General features: G+C 36.2%; 1 protein-coding gene across 5 annotated transcripts in view; it reads right to left on the bottom strand.

The window, feature by feature from the left end:
- Nucleotides 1-432: 432 nt before the first annotated feature.
- The window catches only part of CNOT2 (CCR4-NOT transcription complex subunit 2), a 66,564-nt gene continuing 45,819 nt past the window's right edge, over nucleotides 433-21,177 (bottom strand). For all 5 annotated transcript variants that reach the window (XM_007438695.4, XM_007438693.4, XM_025173503.2 and 2 more), the window contains 8 exons: nucleotides 19,167-19,291; nucleotides 17,795-17,915; nucleotides 17,547-17,703; nucleotides 8,016-8,077; nucleotides 7,857-7,906; nucleotides 6,474-6,574; nucleotides 5,716-5,860; nucleotides 433-1,574 (listed from right to left, as the gene is read on the bottom strand). In XM_007438695.4, the coding sequence (XP_007438757.1) occupies nucleotides 1,488-1,574; nucleotides 5,716-5,860; nucleotides 6,474-6,574; nucleotides 7,857-7,906; nucleotides 8,016-8,077; nucleotides 17,547-17,703; nucleotides 17,795-17,915; nucleotides 19,167-19,291 (848 nt within the window). In that variant the 3' untranslated portion in view covers nucleotides 433-1,487. The remainder of the gene's footprint in view (nucleotides 1,575-5,715; nucleotides 5,861-6,473; nucleotides 6,575-7,856; nucleotides 7,907-8,015; nucleotides 8,078-17,546; nucleotides 17,704-17,794; nucleotides 17,916-19,166; nucleotides 19,292-21,177) is intronic.

Here is a 21,177-nt window from a genome sequence, read left to right as displayed (position 1 = left end):
TGCCTTTCACAAATAGAATGTGTTCATGTTGGTTTATTTGGTTTTGAACCTCCAGGAAAAAAAAAATCAAGCATCAAATGAAATGTATCTTCTCCTCTCAAAAGTTTAAAACAACATACCCACACAAAGTTATTTCAATGTGAATTTTTGGACCACCTTCCTTGATTGCCCAGCTAAACCATCCCAACTGCTTAACATACATTATTCTATTATGCTAGCCTGTTTGGACATGACAACATGTTTAGTCAAGAGTTCAGGCTACAGTGGAAACGTATGCAACTCTTACTCAATGAAATGTCTGCAGCAAAACTACTCTTCATATTAAGTGCCACAATCATTTTATAGCTTTGCATTTTTAATACTTCAACTTTTTATATTTTTTCATTGTTGAAGAAGTGATATCACAATCTCAAATCAAAGTCAACACTGCAGTGAGGAGAGCTTTTCTACTTTATTACAAAGAGAAGAAGCCTTTATGTGGTCAGAAAATACAAGATTGATCTTTTTATTTTTTCTCTTCCTATGAAACGCTGCTGTTCAAACAGCCAGAGTGAATTGTCTCAGTTCACTTCGTTAAGTCCCATCACATTCACTTGGGTATGGATGTCCTTGGCTGCTGAAATCTGGCCCTTTAGTGCACAGGGCGACATAGATGTCCCCTGACCAGCAGTTCCAGAATGTCCCGTTTTCATATATTGCATCCATGCACACCTCCTAAAAATGAGGTACAGCAGGGCAAACATTTTCCAAAATAGATGTCATATATATAATATATACACATTCGTACATACATACCTTTATTCATGTGATGTCCAAAAATTTAAAAAAAATGTACACATTTATTACAAAATCGTAACAAAGACTGGACAGTGTTTTGCTCATTCTGGAAAGATGAAGCTCAGTAACACACAACCTTGGAAATGAACCAAAAGTTGTGGCAATATCTTTCTTCTAAACAGATATTCTTGCATTAAGTTGGCGAAAACTGCCTTTTCAAAAACTGAAGGGGAAGTAAAATGAAGGAAGCAGACCTTGCTCATCTTTCCAAATGAAATACGAGAAGGATCTTCACATAAAAATGCACAAACATTTTTTTTTATTACCAAGAGTGCTACAATGAACAATGCAAATTTTATTGTCTATTTTGTTTCTTTTTTCCTTTTTTTTTTACATTTTGGAAACTAAGTAGTAAACTTTTGTCAGTGTACTTGCTTGTCTTTACAGACCCAAGCTTGTCTGCTGGCAAAAAAATAAAAATAATATAAAAAAAAATCCGACCCTGCTCAAACTAAAGGAAAACAAATTATAAATTTAGTTGTTGGGCAGCACATAATTAGTAAGGCAGGACTTCAAATGGTGACCCTTTTGCATGAACCAATTGCCAGATCCTCAAAAGGAATTAAAACCGGGATGCCTGAGCCACTTCAGTTTTGCAGTTAGGTTGAGTATTGTGCTGAGACAGCCATACCCCAAGACAAGGGAAGTCTTCAGAAGGCTTGCTGAGCAGGGTTGTAGTTGAAGGTGGATGGCAGATGAGGCCGTTCTTCTAGTTTGTCATATTCCAGATGGAACTCCTACAAACCCAAAGAAAGGTAATTATTCTACTATCAGGCAACAGGCCATTAGAACTAATGGTTCATACTAGCGCACATTTAACCCAAAGAAAGCACTGTTTCTTTCAAATAAATGAACTAAATTTTCCCTTAGAACAGTCTTTTAGAAACTCGGGTAGTCTTTTAGTTGTCTGTCTCTTATTATAATATACATATTTCTAAATAAAGATATTAACATTAGTATCACATTATGCTTCTGGAAAGCAGTGATTTTTTAAAAAAAAGATTCACTATTTTCCAATGCTTGCAATATGCCTTGCATTTATTTTATACTAACTGCATGAGATCTAACTGCAGCTAGATTAACTTTTTAAAAATGAAGAATTTAAAATAAAGATTTGGGTTAGTATTGCCCATATATAGTTCTGTGAGAAAGCATTTGCCTCCTTTCAGATTTTCTGAATTTTTGCACATTTTTGCCAGTGAATGTTGTCAGAGCTTAATGTGGGTCCTATTAACACATAAGTATATTTGGTGCTTATTTTAAAAATAAGATAATCCAACATGAGATGTGCTACTGTGAAAAGTAATCATACCCTTATATTAAGTAACTGTTATACCATATTTAGCTGTAAATACTTACAACCAACTGCTTCCTGTAATAGGTGATCAGTCTCTCACATCACTATGTAGGAACGGTGCCATTTTTTAAAAATGGGGAACTATTTCAAATCAGTAACATGAGAATTTTCTAGTATGAACTTCTTGTTCCAGACCGTGTCACAGCATTTCTATGAGGTTGAGGTCTAGACTTTGATTTCACCATTCCAAACCACTGAATTTGTTCTCCTTATTCCATTCCCTTGTAGCCTTGCTTATTCATTAGGGATCACTGTCTTCTTACATGACCCACCTAATCTTCAGCTGATGGACCGAATTATTTGTGGAATTCTCCAATACCAAGCAAAATTCAAGCTTTCTGTAATTATGTCAGATTATCCAGGTTCTGAGGCAGTAAAACATACTTAATCCATGACAGTACCACTTCCATGCTTGACAGCAGATATGAGGTTCTTATTGTGGAATACAGTGTTCATTCCTGCAAACTGCAACTGAATTGACTGAGCCAGGAGGCAATTATTTTTCACATTTGGCAATGCATACTGGATTTCTTTCTTTATGAAATAAATGAAATCCATAGCAAATGTTGGTGTCATTTATTCACTCATACAAACTTTATTTATCAGTAAGTCCCCTATGAAGCTCTGATAACATTCAGCAGCAAATATATGTAACCATTCAGAAAATCCAAGAGGGGTGAATACTTTCTCATACAACTTTATCTACAGGTCCAACTGACACTTTGAAAAGTACCTGGAAAGAAAACAAATAATCAGTAAAAATATTAATTGCTTGAAATTAGATGGAAGCTGGTGCTCTCTGAATGCAAATGTTTCTCTCTTCCTCTCTGTATCAGGGAAGTACATATTCAATAAAAGAGAATATATGTAGCTCAGGGATGAACTGTGGAGTCCTTGTTGGAGGCACTGATGATGTTACCTAGTCAGGTAATGAAATGTTTTCAAGTAAACAACTAAGTTCAGGGAGCACCAAGGACTCCACACGTACATATTCATTATAGCACAGAGCAGTCACATCACTGCCATGTATGAAGATGTGTTTGCAAACCCACTTAAACATTCCAGGAAGCCTCAGATTGGCTGTCCATTTTGTGGTTAAAAACCTTAATTACTACTAGCTTTAGGAAGATATTAAAAACTCAGGTTCAAGAAAAAAAATTCACAAAACTGTTGTAATAGACCAGTCAACAAGTACTAAATGGTAAATATTCTGCAAGTAACCACTTACAGTACTGTTTTTACACATTCATTATGCAAAGAAAAAAATTTCAATCTCCATCTTTTTTCCCTTAAATGTACTGTAAAACATTTATCTTGAGTCATACTTGAAGAAGCAAAGAAAGGTACAAATTATAGTTTAATATCTCTATATTAAGAAGCATATCTCTGAATGGGAATTAAGTAAAAATGGTTTTCACTATGAAGTTGTTTCAAGGATGTTACCACATAATTAGCTTTCCCCCATGACATTATTATATTTCAATTACTTACACAATAAAGGCCTTAATTTATTCATTTTATTAGCACAACTTATATGCCTCTCTATTTCCAGAAACTGAATGGCATAGTTTTACTACAGTAAGATTAAAAACAGAAATCAATTAATACAATTACAATAATTCAATTCAATTGACCATCATTTGGGGGTAGCTTGATTTTATTTATTTCCAAATTGCTTTCAAAGAGCCATGTTTTTACAGTTCTCCAAAAATGTACTAAGGAAGGCATGGATCAGTACTCCATAGAAGGGAGGGGGCCATCACCAAGAAGGCTCAAGTCCAAAGTCCCTGAAGATGGCATTCTCTTACTCCCAGGTATTACCAGAAGAGAAATTCAATTCAGAGATATCCTAGGCCCTGAGCAATGTAGGGCTTTAAAATGACAATTAGCATATTGAATTGCCCCCAGAAGCTAAGTGATAGCCAATGCAATTCCCACAGTACTGCTGTTATATGGCACTCATAACTACCCAGGCAGCTGCATGCTGCATCAGCTGAAATTTCCAAATGGTCTTCAAGGCAGCCCCATCTACAGCAAATTGCAATAATCCACCTGGCGACAAGGTGGCAAGAACATGAGTGGCTGTAAAGACTGCCAACTGAGGAAAGGCCACAACTGGTACACAAGGTGAAACTCTGCAATGGTTCTCCTGGCAGAGATCCACCTGCTATTCAAGTAGAAACTACGATTCCAGGAGGACTCCCAAGTTGCAGGCCACTTCTGTCCAGGGCAATCCAGAATAAAAGATGAGCTATCTCTGTATTCAGTTGGATTCCAAATCCATAGCCATTCTATCTTCGTAGGATTTAGTTCAAGCTTGTTTTTCCCCACCTGAGCCCTAACAATCCCTAAGTACTGGGTCAGAACCTTCAGTCACTACATCTCTTGCCTGACTCAGAGTAAAGACACATAATTGCATATTATCAATATACTGTTTATATGTCACTCTGGGCCAGCGGATGAATTTTTCCAGTAGTTTTATGTAGATGTTACACTGTAGGGAAGAAAGGACCAGGTCCCATAAAGAATGGCTGAAGACTTGACCTCCCTTCACTCACTATCACAGACTGGAACTGGCCACTCAGGAAGGAGGATACCCAATGAAGGACATGATAAATGATACTGAAGGCTGCTGAGAGGCCCATCAAGATCAGGATAGTCACATCTCCTCTATCCTGATCCCACCAAAGACCACTGATGAGAGTAAACAATGTGGTTTCAATCCCACATGGTGGCCTGGCTTGAATCCTGACTGAAAGAGGTTCAGATAATTTGTTATATCCAGGTCCTTTGTAACTATGGTTCAACCACTTCTGACAAACTTCCACAAAAAGAGAAGATTGGAGACTGGTCAATGGTAGTCTAAAATTGCTAGGTCAAGCTATGGTTTCTTCAGGAAGGGATGTATCACCCCCTCTTTCAAGTGAGAGGCACCATTCCTTCACTCAAGAATGCATTTACCATAACCCACACCTAGCATTCTCTCACCTCCCTACACTTTCACCAGTTAGGTACAACAGGAAGCTAATCTACTGGTGGACAGCTAACAGCACAGAGGATCCTGTTCACTTCTTCAGGATTCACAGGCATAAATCAATCCCTGATAACTTCACAACACAAAACCTCTGTCATCTCAGCTGAATCTGCTCATCTGGCATCTGTTTAATTTTAATAAAAAAACAAAGCAAACTGAAAACAAAAAATAAGCTCTCATTTACTAGAAAGTCATGACACATTTCTGACCCAGAGAATTAAAAGATCAGCTACAGTTGAAATAAAAACACAGTGAATGGAAAGTGACCCAAAGAAACTAACATTCATACAAATTTAAAACATTTTTCTTCCACCATATGCACACCTCCATCCACACGATAAGAATTTTCAGAACCAGAGCCTCAGATGTCACTGTATTTTAAACTAGTACTAGTGAACATGTCTCACAATTTAAGAATTTGTGAGAAAAAAAATGTATAGTAACAAAGAACATGAGTTTTAAAGATTTGTCTGGAAAAAAAAAGTACCTTAGCTACTTTTCTCCAGTTAAGACAGTCAAAGAAATAGTATGTTCCTCTCTCATATGTATTGGTTTTCATTGTTGGCTCCATGCCTGGTGCCCTGGTAATCCATACTCTCTCTTCTTTGTGGTATCTCCAATCTCGGTTAAATCTTTCATCATCCAATCAGGAAAGAAAAGAACCTATTAGCTGGACTGATCAATTTGTTAAAGAATAAAATCAGAATTCACAATATACCTTCATCTATACAACTATGTTAAGTATGTGCTTCTATGTGCAATAGCTTATAAAAATATTTTTATATACTGTAAATCCCTTTGCAGCACACTGTCCTAAATGCAAAGGTAGGTTAATTAAAGGAAGTATTTAAGTATTAAAAGATAAAGTGGAGCTGTTTGCCTTCCAATAATTGAGTGTTTTATAAAAAAGAAACACTTATCACAACTGACCATTTATAAATAGAGAGAAGCCCACTGAATAGCAGTCATTTTTTGAGATTATCCATAATGTGTTTTCAAAACTCCAAGCATGTCTACTAATCCAAAAGATTCCATATTCATGACATAGGAGTTCTCTACCATATAAAGCATGAGAGAAGGAAGTCTACAAGTGGAAGATTTTTTAAAAATTTAAGCAGTTTTTGCTTGAACTTCCCCTTCACATGGCATACAGCAGTAATTTATTTTTAAAAGAAAAGCTATTCATAATCTTAAAAATTATCTGAATCATTCTCTATTATAAAATTCACTAAAACATGAACATACAGCTCTACTGCTGCTAATAGCTGTAATACATCTCCTCCATTCATATAATAGAGATAAAAGAGTAGATCTTCCCCATAGCGACCAAGCTTTATTGCAGCCAACTGAAAAGAAAAAAAAAAGACTTTAAAAAACTCTTAAAAGGAATGGGGCATAAAATCCAATGTAAAATTTTTATTTATATTACTAAGAGACTATTAAAAAATAAAGATCTTAGAGTTAACTCTTTGACACTATACAGACACATCCATGTAGTTGGTAAGAAATAGAAATGCTGCCAGAATAATTTAACTGGCTTCCCTAAACTTCTCTAGAAGTTTGTTCTAGCACCTACTTCTAGTAAGAATGGCAAAACAAACCAGGGAATCTCTGCCCATTAGCATCATATCTAAACCAGAATTCCCGTTTCTCAATAAACCAGAATCATAACCACAGACTTGTACAATTCTTGATGGTTAGGAGAGATTTAAACCAAAGATCTTACTGGAGATACAATGATAGACAAACTAGAGGTAAAGACTTCCCAGTCTGTTTAGCTATTCTTCTGACACACATAACTAAGTAGAGGCGACTAAGCAGCATCCACACTCATATTACATTTGAACAAGATCTAAGAGAACCTGGACCGTGAACCTGTGTCCAAGTATGTTTTTTCCTTGTAGTGCAATAATATAGTCATTAGAGTTTGAAATGTCCTATTATAATTTACCTATTTAGAAGTACTGAGTGAAGAATTAGAAAAAAATTATCTTAGAATCTGTTTTCTATCAAACGTTTATAATTCTGTATTCTGTCTCTGTAATTAGCATTCTGGCCTTTGATAATATATCTTCTGCAAATAAATTTGTTTTGAGTACAGTACTCCGTCACACTGCCATTTCTTACATATATGCACATTTCCAAACACAGTAAGACTTTTCCATGAGGAAAAGCAAAAATATACAATATATGGATTGATTATTCTGTTAAAGTAGCATTTATTATGTTAATAAAAAAGTCCACCTATTCTCCTGAAATATAAACTGAGAACAAATGTGGTGATTTTATTTGGCTTAATAAAACTGTTAAAAAATTCAAACTATTCATTAAGATACCCTATATTTTAAAGAAACTTTTCTCTAAAATATAGAATACCATAATAAGGAAATGTGTTTAAGAAGGAATAAATATTTAGCAATTATATACAGATTTTTAGCATTTGAACCATTTTATATATATTTATCCTAAAAATAGCCTGTTAGCTTAGTGTCACTGCAGAATGACACTTTATTCAGGTAATCTGATGAGTTAATACCACTATGCATACAGATTCTCAAAAATGTAACAGCCTGAGAAATTTTATTTATTTCTATTTTATTCTGTTAAGGGACCATAAAGTATACTCACCTTATCCCTAATGTGAATATTTGTTAAGTATTCAGAAGGAACATGGAAGTCTGGATAAGGGAATGAGACGTGATTTAATTCTTAACCCATGATACTGATTTTCAAGAACATTAAGAGTACAGTATGTTAAATATACATGAATTAATTGATCAACCCTACCTATGTCTTGAGGTCGACAGGGTGAAGAAGCCCAAGGTGATGCAAATTTGGGGTAAAGATTTCTGCATAGAAAACAAAGGTGACTTAGTTGCTAAAGATCATTCCTTTTCAAAATGCTGTTCACACACACATACAGAAACAGGTTTGCACATTTACCTAGATTCTATACAAAACATCTACTGAATATACCAGCTGGCCCTGTGTCCAAATGGAATCAACATTTGCAAAGACTGTCTGTTTAACCTGATTGCTTCTTATACTAGTACTGCATCTAAAGTTCCTTATAATATCCAAACCTTAACTGGGTGCCTTTCTTTTAAGTCTGAGAATTGCTTGATTTGTACTCCTTCCATTGGTATCTTGGAAGAACGAAGGGAATGTAATGAGGTAATTCCCAAGCTTAAAAGAAAGTCATCCAATTCAGCCACAATGTTCTTAACTATCAAGTAGATGCAGTGCTTTAGAGCTGAAGAACAAAGGTGATTCAAAGTGCATGGGGTTGCTGCATGTTTTCCTGGGACTGCGTGGCTGCATGGTTTAATACATAAAACCAAATCAGATTTCCTGAGTAAAGTACTAATTCATGCCATATTGTATTGGGGGGCGGAGGTGGGAGGGCCTATTGCTAGACTTCAGTTTTCATCAGCTCAAAGGGTATAGCCAGTAATCAGGGATAATTGAAATTGAAATCTAGTAAAATACAGAGTGTCTCAAATGCCATACCCAACAGTTTAGTATCTCTTAATTGCATTAAACTAGCATTTCTGAACACTTTTTACAAGCAATTCCTCTGTGAAATGTTTTTCGTCCTGTAGTTCAGCAGTAATCTTACTGGTACAGATTCTCCATCTCACCTCTAAACACATAACATTTCACTCATAACTATATAAAATGTTTGATATTAAAATGTCTAAATATTACAATAACGCAAAACCCTAACATTCACACTGTAATTGTTCTGAAATAACCCAACTCATCCATTCTGCATCATTATCTTCTACAGTCAGGAACTGAAAAAGGTCATTTAATGTTTCTGTGGTTCTCCTTCCCCATGGACTGCAAACCTTATTTTTCCTTTTTTCACAAGTAACTTAAAAACACTAAATAAGGATCCAGTGGGAATTGTAAGTTTGTAAAAAGCATGAATCTTTGGATTCTGCCTTACAAGATTAACAAAAGATTTTTCTTATGAGCAAGAAAAATGGGACATTTTCAGCTCATATACATGAACAGACTAAATTAAAAGGCATATTTTATAAGCACAAGTTTATTTCAAATAAAATGAATACACTCTTATTGGATTTATTTTTTGTTGAATAATTTCCCTTTAAATGTTGAAGATGCAAGATTAAAAGTTGACAAGCTTTATATAGTAACATTACACAGCACAAAAAAGTTGCACAAAAATACTAAAACATCATTTGTGTCTTTCAGGAATAGTTTTGTTTTTTTTTTTAAAGAAAACTATTGATTTTTAGAAATATTAAGCCTATAATCCCCAAATTCATGCACTCCAGATATGGCTGCTGGCTGGCAATTATAGGTAGTCCTCGCTTAGCAACCACAATAGGGACCAGAAAATTGTCGTTAAGTGGGGCAGTTGTTAAGCGAGTCACCATGTGACCAGACCCAATTTTACAACGATTTTTACAATGGTCATAAAGCGAATCACATGGTCATAAAGCAAATCCAGCTTCCCCAGTGGACTTTTTTGCCAGAATTCACTTAATGATGTGATTTGCTTAACAACCATGCGATTCACTTAACCACGTGATTCACTTAATGACTGCACTAATTCGCTTTATGATCCGTTATAAAAAAGGTTGGAAATTGCGATCACGTGACTGTGGGGAGGTGGTGCGACAGTTTGCAACGGCCATAAGTGCAAGCACAGGTTGTAAAGCACTTTTTTCTGAGGCCATTGTAACTTCGAACTGTTGTTAAATGAATGGTTGTTGAGTGAGGACTACCTGTATTGATGATTTAAGACCAGATCACTCTGGAGTTATTGTCACTTAAATCTTGCAAGTATAATTGAACAGATTAGTAAGAGGGGCATATTAGGACATACTTTCAATTAAGCAAAAAGGATATGGTCTACCTATTATTCTTAAGAAAGCAGAATGTTAATTTTGAACAACAAAGACAACTTCATGCCATGTTTTGCAAGAACCTAAAGGGGAATCTGATTATGAAGCTATCCCAAATATAAGCAGTTTATTTATCTCATTAGTTAAGCTTCAACACCAAGAACTAGATAATAAAAAAAACACAAAATAAACTTATTAGAAAAAGTAGGGTAAATATTTGATACTGTAATGTCATGTCCAATACTGGAAGAAATCTGTGATGAATTTTAAACAATATAAGATATTGCAATAACATTACATAAAATTAAATTAGAACCTGATGTTGAGTATACAAAGATATGCTAACATGGCTTAATTTTTTACACTAAGTACTGTATGTAGTAATCCTCTCTTCATCAATACTGCCAATACTTTATTGATGAAGAAAGGATAATCTATAAATAGTTGGATAAGGGATTAATGTATCATTTACAAAGTGTAGTGACTATAAAAGGTGATCTGTTGAGCTATAGTAAAGCCTCAGTTTAACAGACCTCCATGCAACAGATTCTGGATCCACTAAATTTCCATCCAGACATCTTGCTGAAATGACAAGTAACTTTGTTAGATCCAAAGTAGCCCAGATGAAGCAATTAAATATAATTCTGCATCATTTGTGTAATGCTGTCATTGAAGAAGTGATGCAATTATGTCATCTGCCTTAGTTTATATCATAATGCCATCATATCACGATCATCACAAATGATGCAATTCATAATTTATTTTTTGCCACTTCCATTATTTGACTCTTACATCTTTGAAAGAATTGAGGAGTAATGGACAATCCCTCCCCAAAATTGGTCCATTAAATTTCACTATAAATTTCACTGTACTATTGCTTTGTCATTAATGCTCATTACATTTTTCCATTGTTGCAGCAATTATCAACATACTTGAAAATACCACTCTTCTTTTGTCATATTAGCTCTTGATATGTGTCATATTAGTCATATGTCATATTAGCTTTTGACTGTGACTGAATTAACATTATTTTAACATTTAACGTTAACATTCCACAGGTCCCTCAAAACCTGGCTATGCCTTCAGGCCTGAGGATCCCAGGGGACTGGGGAGATCTTGTGATGGCTCCCTTACTGTAGCTAGCCTCTCTTCTTCTTGTGCTTTTTTATAGTTTTTAAAAATGAATGTTTTTATGTATTTATTGGTTTTTTAATTAAGTGTTGTACGCTGCCCAGAGTCACTTTTTTGTGAGATGAGTGGGTATACAAATTTGATAAATGAATGAATGAATTAATTAATTAATTTTGATATCTGGAAAAGGTATATGCTTGAGAATAACTTTATCAAAACATGAATGAAATGTGTTACATTTTGGAATAATAAACTAGCTGTTCATTAATTTGATATAAACTTAACTGGATCAGAGAAATGCTACAAACAAACCATACCTGTGCAAAGCTTTTGGTAGTCTTTTTCATTATGAGGGGGGACCCAAAAGAACCCGGAATTTATTTATAAAAAATCATGTATTTATTGTTACATGTTCAAACTTCAGTCACCTTCAAAGTATTCTCCATTTGATGCACTACACCTATTGAGACTTTTTTCCACTACTCAAAACAGATTTTGAACTCATCGGTTTTGATGCCTTTTAGTGCTTCTGCTGTTTTTTGTTTCACCTCCTCCACATCAGCAAAATGTCTCCCTTTGAAGACTTTTTTCATCCAGGGAAACAAGAAAAAGTTGCACGGGGTGAGATCGGGTGAATAGGGAGGGTGGGGCACAAGGGTCATGCCGTTTTTGGTCAAAAACTACTGAACACTCAGCGTGGTGTGTGCAGGTGCATTGTCATGGTGGAAGAACCAGCCACCTGTTTGCCACAACTTGGGATGTTTCTTCCGCAAATCGGGACACAACCTTCTCAAAACTTCCAGATAAAAACTTTAGTTGACCATTTCACCCAGAGGAACAAATTCCGAGTGCACAATCCCTCTCACATCAAAGAAACAGGTGATCATTGTTTTCACGTTCGACTTCGCTTGTGCTTTTTTGGGTCGTGGGGATGTGGCAGTTTTCCATTGGCTCGATTGCTGTTTCATTTCGGGGTCGCAGGCGTAGTACCAAGATTCATCTCTGGTTATGACTTTTGAAAAAAAATCAGGGTCAGCCTCCAACTGCTCCTTCAAAGCACGGCACACAGTCAAGCGATTGTCTCTTTGTTCAGGCGTGAGCAAGCGAGGCACGAATCACCCATCACGAAATAGGCAAACACATTGAAAGAGTCTCTAAAGAAAAATAATAACTGAAGCCGAACACAGCCTCTCACAACAACCCAGCTGGTACACTGATGCAGATGGGTTCCTAGAACACTCACCTAGCGGGGGAAGCCTATATTACAACAGGCCCGCCCTCCAGAAGATAATTCCAGGTTTTTTTGGATCCCCCTTATATATTCATCTTAATAAAGTGGTAAAATATGGGTAAAAGAATACTACAATTTGCTGGACTCACAATTGAAAAACTACACTCAAAGAGTGCTCATTAATAGCTTCATTTCAGTTGGAGGGAAACATCAAGTAGAGCGCTATAGAACTACTGTCTAGGTCTTATACTGTTCAACATTTCTATCGATGACTTGGATGAGGGAGCTGAGAGGACACTTAGCAAGTTTGTGGATCATACAAAGCTGGGATGACTGGAACCAGTGGGTGACAACTACAAATCAGTACATTCAGATTCGATGTTACAAATAACTTCCTGACTAAGTTGCTGGCCAGTGAAAAAGATTGCTTAAATGAAGTAGTAACTTCTTTTTCACTGATGGTCTTCAAACAGAGGCTACATAATTATTTGTTGAAAATGTTCCAATGGATTTTGCACTGAGTTGAAAGTTGAGCTAGATATTCCTAAGTTCCCTTTTCCCTGTGAGTTCCCTCTAAGTTCTCTCATCCTGCTGTGTCCAGGAATTATGTGGCTGAAAATCACAGAAAATGTGATAAAAGTCCAAAGCAATATTACTGGGGTTGAATTCTCACCTTCCCCCAATCTCCCAATTTACTGGAGTTTTGAGATTTTTATAAATGCAATAGCTAATTTTTAAATTATTATTATTATTTACAATTCTGTGCAAAAGGTTTAGGCAGGTGTGAAAAAATGCTGTAAAGTAAGAATGCTTTCAAAAATATATATTGTAATTGCTTATGTTTATCAATTTACAAAATGCAAGGTGAGCGAACAGAAGAAAAACCCAAATCAAATCAATATTTGGTGTGACCACCCTTTGCCTTCAAAACAACATCAATTCTTCTAGGTACACTTGCACAGAGTTTTTGAAGGAACTCGGCAGGTAGGTTGTTCCAAACATCTTGGAGAACTAACCACAGATTTCCTGTGGACGTAGGCTGCCTCACATCCTTCTGTCTCTTTGTGTAATCCCAGACAGACTTGGTGATGTTGAGATCAGGGCTCTATGGGGGCCAAACCATCACTTCCAGGACTCCTTGTTCTTCTTTACGCTGAAGATAGTTCTTAATGACATTGGCTGTATGTTTGGGGTCATTGTCCTGCTGCAGAATAAATTTGGGGCCAATCACACGCCTCCCTGATGGTATGGCATGATGGATAAAGATCTGCCTGTATTTCTCAGCATTGAGGACACCATTGATCCTGACCAAATCTCCAACTCCATTTGCAGAAATGCAGCCCCAAATTTGCAGGGAACCGCCACCATGCTTCACTGTTGCCTGCAGACACTCATTGTTGTACCGCTCCCCAGCCCTCCTGCAAACTGCCTCCTGCTACAGCCAAATATTTCAAATGTTGACTCATCACTCCAGAGCACCTGCTGCCATTTTTCTGCACCCCAGTTCCTATCTTTTCATGCATAGTTGAGTCACTTAGCCTTGTTTCCATGTCAGAGGTATGGCTTTTTGGCCACAATTCTTCTAAGGACCACTTCTGGCCAGACATCTCTGGACAGTAGATGGGTATACCTGGGTCCCACTGGTTTCCACCACTTCTATGCTGATGGCACTGCTGGACACCTTCCAATGTTGAAGGGAAGTAAGCGTGATGTGTCTTCCATCTGCTGCATTAAGTTTCCTTGGCCAACCACTGCATCTACAGTCCTCAACGTTGCCCGTTTCTTTGTGCTTCTTCAAAAGGGCTTGAAGAGCACATCTTGAAACCCCTGTCTGCTTTGAAATTTTTGCCTGGGAGAGACCTGGCTGATGCAGTAGAACTACCTTGTGTCTTGTCGCTGTGCTCAGTCTTGCCATGGTGTATGACCTGTGACATGAAACTGTCTTCCACAACCTCACCTTAGTAGCAGAGTTTGGCTGTTCCTCACCCAGTTTTAAGCCTCCTACACAGCTGTTTCTGTTTCAGTTAATGACTGTGTTTCAACCTACATATGAAATTGATGATCATTAGCACCTGCTTGGTATAATTGGTTAATCATACACCTGACTCTAATCCTACAAGATCCCTGACTTTGTGCAAGTGTACAAAGTGTGCAAGTGTAAGAATTGATGCTGGTTTGAAGCCAAAGGGTAGTCACACCAAATATTGATTTGATTTAGATTTCTCTTCTGTTTGCTCACTTTGCATTTTGTAAATTGATAAAATATTTTTGAAAGCATTCTTACTTTACAGCATTTTTTCACACCTGCCTAAAACTTTGCATAGTACTGTATTTCTCTGGACTCCAACACTGCAGAAAACAGTATAATCGTTATTGGCCAGTTAGCCATTGAATGTCAATGGCACAAATTGGAAGCTCCAGAAAGTACAAGTGACCTGTGAATATAAGCTGTCCCTGGAGACTTCCGGTGAGTGCCATGGCAAGCTACTGTCCTCCTGGATGCTGGATCCAGATTGGCAAAATCTCTCTGGAGGAAGGAGAGATTTTTGAGATAACCCATGTGACTCCAGACAGCCACTCCTGACAGGAACTATTGCTTTGCAGTCGGCTTATGAGTTGAGTGGCTGGGAGTTGAGGGACACCATCAAGCTGATACTTGTAACACAGGCTTTTAAGGACATAAAGCTCGACTGAGCCTCATTTCTTAATAACTTCTTGGATTATTTTTTCTATTGTACTGGAAATATTAAGACCCTTCGGATTGGCACGGTTTTACTATATTCATTGGGTGAGTTGTCTTCTCCTTGGAGAAAGATGTTTTTAAGTATGATTTTAAAAGCTCTGGAATGATATTATTTTTTGGATTAAACAGCAAAAGGGTGCTTAGAACATGAATTTTGGAAAGTTAACAACGGATTAAGGGTCCAAATGCATTAGGAATTTCACCCATGAGAAATGGTGGCTGTTTGGCCTCTTTTAACATGATAATGGGACCTTGAAGGTTTGGCACTAGAGGGAGCTAGAGAATAATAAATTCATTTCGTTAACAAAGAAATAAAGAATGGAGCATAAAACTTCAATCAATGTTTTTGAATATTGGTCTTCAAAATTACTTGAAGACAGATCATGTGTTAATGATAAATAGATTGTGTGTTAATGAGGTTACACAAAAAGAACAAGCTACAATGGGTAAGTATGAAATTACTCTGAATGTAGACTTAAACGTGTCAAGCAATGAGAAAGATATGGAGAAAGATGTACTAGATACACAAACGAAACTGATGAATATTTCACTGCCTAAAGGAGATGTACATTTATTAAACCAAAAAAGCAATTTGGATAACTTTCTGTTACTGGATCTACAAAAGAGGTCTGTTAAAGTCTTGAAGGACTTTATAAGAAATGATTTTAAAAAAGGACAAACTTTACTTACTTGATGTATAAAAGAGGTCTGCTAAAGTTTTGAAAGATCCTTGGGTTAAAAAATGATGAACAGAAAACAAGCTCTGGGACTATATTTGAAGTGGTTAAAAATTAAGATTGTTAAAAACTCAGGGAAGGAATACAGGGTTGGCTTATTTGATCAAAGCTAAAATAGAAAATTAATTATACAGTGGTACCTCAGGTCACGAACTTAATTCGTTCCGCGACTCTGGTCGCGACCCGAATCAAATTTTCCCATAAGGTTCAATGTAAATACGGTTAATCCGTTCTGACCCCTACAAATTTGGTCGCCAACCGATTTTGGTCACAACCCGAATCAAATTTTCCCATAAGGTTCAATGTAAATATGGTTAATCCATTCTGAACCATATGTATTTTTTTTTAAACCACAAAAATATGACACAAAGTACAGTACAGTACACTATGAAGAGAGAGAACGCTAACCTTGCTTGAGGCATGGAGGACAGGAAGGCGGGTGGGGAGGCGGTTATTGTTTGGAGGGAGAGTCCCCCTCCGTACAGGAAGCCACGACCACGTGTGTCAGCCGCGGAAAATGGCCACGGATCCTGTTCGTCATCTGATGCGGAGTTCACGAACGGAAGCAAAATTTTGCAAACGGTGCTGTTCGTGACCCGAATTGGTCATGAACAGAAGTGTTCGTGACCCGAGGTACCACTGTATCTGGTTTCCCTTACTGGACTTTTGTTGACAAGGAACATATGATGAGGCTTTTGGATTTTTTTTCTTTAGTTAAGAGATGAGTTATGGGGTGAAGAGAGTAAATGTATTAAGAGATGGTGAAAAGCTATTACAATTGTTTTTACTTGCTGGGATGAAGGGAGAATTTACTTCTTTTCTTTTTTTTCACATTTTTTTCCTTTTTCTGTATTTTTATTTTTGTATTTCTATATTTTTGTAGTTTATATTACTTTTTATTCTTTTGATTTGTAATTCTTAATAAAATTATTTGGAAAAAAATATAAGTTGTCCCCCAATATATTTAAATTAGATTATATAAGCCTTCTTGACTTGAAACAATGACTAAAACTAGACATTTGTATAGAAAAAAAATTATAAAACATAAGTTTATACATTTATTAAGCTAAATATGATACAAGACTGTCTACTTTTCCATACATGAGAAGCTTATTTAACAATATTAATTATTTTTTCCCATATACCAATATGGTCAGGCAAGTCATACTATAAGTCTGATAAGTAACCTGTCATATTAACTTCAGTGTAAACCAATTCAAAATAAGAAATATGAAAACTAAAACACAAAAGATGTAAGGCTATGTAAAGTTTTTCTGCAATACAACTCATATGCACAGAGGAATATACTGTCAACAGCTGCAAATATATATCATAAATTTGTGTTTTCTCTGATGTGTTAAATTTATTATGAGCCACAGTATTAAAATGAACAGGAATGAAAAAAAGCATCCTGATTTATTGAAAGCTTGTTGAATTACACATTAACATCCTGAAGCTAATTGTGTGAATGCATATTTTACCATAATTACATTTTAGTTTACCTTAGCAAAATATTTTTGAAGTGTTGTTATTCAAAGGTAAGTGACTGTAGCTACTGGTTTACATTAAATAATGATATTAAGCCTGAAAGCAACTTACTCAGGAGAATTGAGATTGAGACCTAGAGTTGTCAAGTCACTTCCTAATGCAAGATGTACCATGCCAGGGTCTGTCTCTGCTGCCCTGATGAATGTTAACAAACCAATCATTCCAAACTGGTCTGTCACCATCCCTTGTGGAATGTTGGTAACCCGACCTAGAGACACATAAATCAGAATATTATCTAATAATAGAGAGCCAATGTCTTCTGAAACATTAATAAAAATCAGGAGGCTTAGCAAACATACCATCAGGTAACACCTGAATCCCCTTTTTCTGCTGGTTATTGTTTTGCGTTGTTGAACTTTTATCTCCAGGAAATTTTGGACCATCTGCACTAGAAGATGTTTTGCCTGATGTATTCAAATTCTGTTAATAGGTTTAGAGAAAAAAATCAGTATAAAAAATTGGAAGAAATATCTGATCAGCTAATTTAGTTATCTGATGTTTATAAAATAGCATCCTGTAGGGGTTTCTCTCATCTCTCATATTTATATAAACTTGTGAAGTGAGATCATCCATGGATCAATACATTGATGATAACAAAGTTTCTCCATTACATAAAATTTGGGTGAGGCAACAGATAAAACCATTGTCTGGGATCACTAATGGTCTTAATGACAATAAATTAAACCTCAGTCCTGCCAATATAAAAGTTCTGTTCAGGGAGATGGTGTACAGCCATTTGAGGTATAGGTTCATAATCTAGGTTCTATGCAGAGCCATGAGTATTTTGTATTGCTTTTGTATTACCTTGTATTGCTAAGGCAGATATGCCAATATACAAGGTGTACAAAACTCAGGCCTGATAGACAATTCATTATATAAATTACATTAAATGTTCACACTGATTGCCATTTTCTTCTAAACACTTCTTTATTTGTTTGATGCATGACCTTTCAACATTTCTAACTACAGTGACATTTTCTCTGAAAAAAAAAATTAATACAACATTGAGACTGTTCTGACTTTTGGTACTTGGAGAGAGAGAGAGAGTCTGACAGACAGACAGACACTATGTTCTAAGGCAATGGTTCTCAAATATTTTAGCCTCAGAACCCCTTTAGATTCTTAAATATGATTGAGGACCCCAAAAACCTTTGGTTTATGTGGGTTATACTATCAATATGTATTGTATTAGAACTTAAAACTGAGAAATGTTAAAATAATTATTTATTTGACTTTGCAGACTCCTGAAAGAGTCTTGGGGACTCCCAGGGGTCCCTAGATCACACTTTGAGCACGGCTGTTCTAAGGCATTCCTCTCTGAATGCTTCCCTTTAACCAGAAATGAAGCAAATGGCAATTGGACAATTTACCTTATCAAACATAGCATTGCATTTGAAGAATGTTGTTCCCAACCTAGCAAAATTGGTTTGCTCACTACTTCTGTAATTTGACACGGATGAGGGAGAAGGACTAGTTTGCTTTGTTGGTTTCTATGCTGGAAATTACCCTTATATTTTTCACAATGAATGATGTAATATAAATTCATAAATACAAATACACACATGATTTAATTGCCTTCTTAAAGATGAATTATACTGTATGCATGTGTGTGCGTGTGCACGCGCGTGTATGAATGTGAATTGTTCTCTCTTTAAATGAAGGCAAACTTACAGGTTTACTGTCATCATTAGTCGATGTTGGATCTTTGTAGTTGGAGCCTGGTAATGCTGGAAAATCTTCATTGTGTATTGAAAAGTCCTGGGTTTGCTCATTTGCTGGTTTTGTTACCATCCCAACTATATTGGAAATAAATGCACCATGTTAAATTATTTGAATTGTAACAGTTTTCATTTTAATTTTATTTCACTATATTGTATTAATTTATCATTACTGGATTTTAATTTTCATGTTGAAGAGCCTGAGAATATTTGCAGATTAAAGAGACAGAAATTGAATAAATAAAAATATACAATTAGATGGTTAAAATTTCCACTAGCAAATGTTTCTACTTTAACAAATAAATATAGAAAAAGTGAAATATCCATTTCAGACCTTCTGTCTATAAAAACAATAGTGAATTTAGATGAGTGTATTGACTATTCAATATTTGATTTCTTTAAAAAGTCAAAAAGATTATTATTGTTATAAGCTTTAACGATGGAGCTAACAGAACATTATTTCTAAAGAAAAATATGCAATTAATATTTAAGTGCAAATTAGTTTTTAAGAACCATTACCAGTTAATTATTTTTCCAAATGGTTTTGCTACATTTGTTACATTACTGCAATATATTCAAATAATTTGTAATATTTCAAGCTATACTAATGATTTACAGTAACTAAATGAAGGCATAAAACTGGGAGAAGAAAATATATGGTTGAACTGCTAAGACTAAGTGTATCTGAGACCAAAGGGATCTTGAGCATGTACAAGAGATATACAAGGCAGAACTGGACAAAATGTCTGTATCAGTCCCACTCCACTCATGCTGAATTTTGTAAATTCAGAGGATTGTGTGAAGGAATCTTTTCTCATTCTGCAATGAGAATGTTCTTGATTCTAAGTCTTTGCTTTTTGTTGTTGTTCCTTGAGCAGGAGGACCAAAATTATTTATATTTACCTTTCAACATTTCATATTCTTTACAACAGCATCTTCATCTATCCAAGTGTCCTGGGCTCCTACTTTCATCACCAATAATCAATATGGCCATGCCATGATAACAAGGACAACTAGAACTGTTATAGTTCAACGTATCTGGACTGGAGGCTGGAAAGTGCTAGTTTTAAATATTTAGCTCCTTGCGTTTTTAAAGATTTTCATAAACAATGTTGTCTGCAAAGCTTCCAGTTCATTTTAGATATTCTAGAATAGTCAAATCACATCTTAACATTTATTAATTATATTGAATTTTCAGAAATCTTATTTCTTAAATTAAACTTTAATGTTTGGTTTGGGAATGCCCTTGTGACCTGTGATGGAATGTATCTATGAGGAGGAAAGTGATGTGGGAGATCAAGGCTATCAGGAAGGAGGGGGTACATTCCAGCAGGGGAAAGGAGACAAAAGACAACACAGTCCACAGGGGGAGCATGGGAAGAGTAAGAGGTTCAGGGTAGCCACTCCCTAGAATCTCCCAGGGTATTTCCACTAGTTGCTGTAGTATAGATTTAGTTTGGCAAGATTCTGTCTACAAGGTGTAAGCAAATAAAGGAACTATACTCAACTGGACTGTTTCATTGTTGTTCTTGTGCTGGGCCTGACATAACCTCCTGTTTGGACTACTGAAACATGCTCTACATGGGGCTGTCTTGAAGAACATTCAGAAGCTTCAGCTGGGTGCAAAATGCAGCAGCACAAAATGCAGCAGTTAATGGCATATCAGTTATTCCGCACATGTGACACCACTGCTCTGTGAGCTGCATTGGTTACCAGTTTGCTCCCAGGTGCAATTCAAGGTGCTGGTTTTGTTTGTTTGTTTTGTGCTTTTGAGTCACCAGTGTTAACTCCTGTTGACTGCCTAGACAAATCCCTGCAGTTCTCCTAGCAAGATTTCAGAAGTAGCTTGCCATTGCCTCCTTCCTAGGGCTGAGAGAGAGTGACTGGCCCAAGGTCACCCAGTGTGTCCTACTCATTCCAACAGGAGAGCCATTCTGCGGGCACCATCAGCCAAGGAGTGTTGG

This window comes from Python bivittatus, unplaced genomic scaffold (genome assembly GCF_059951505.1).
Source record: "Python bivittatus isolate LINGU-HERP-01145 unplaced genomic scaffold, Pbiv_v1 ctg000330_np1212, whole genome shotgun sequence".
NCBI lineage: Eukaryota > Metazoa > Chordata > Lepidosauria > Squamata > Pythonidae > Python > Python bivittatus.
Note: the sequence above shows the minus strand (reverse complement) of the source record. Positions and strands in the feature narration are given on the sequence as shown.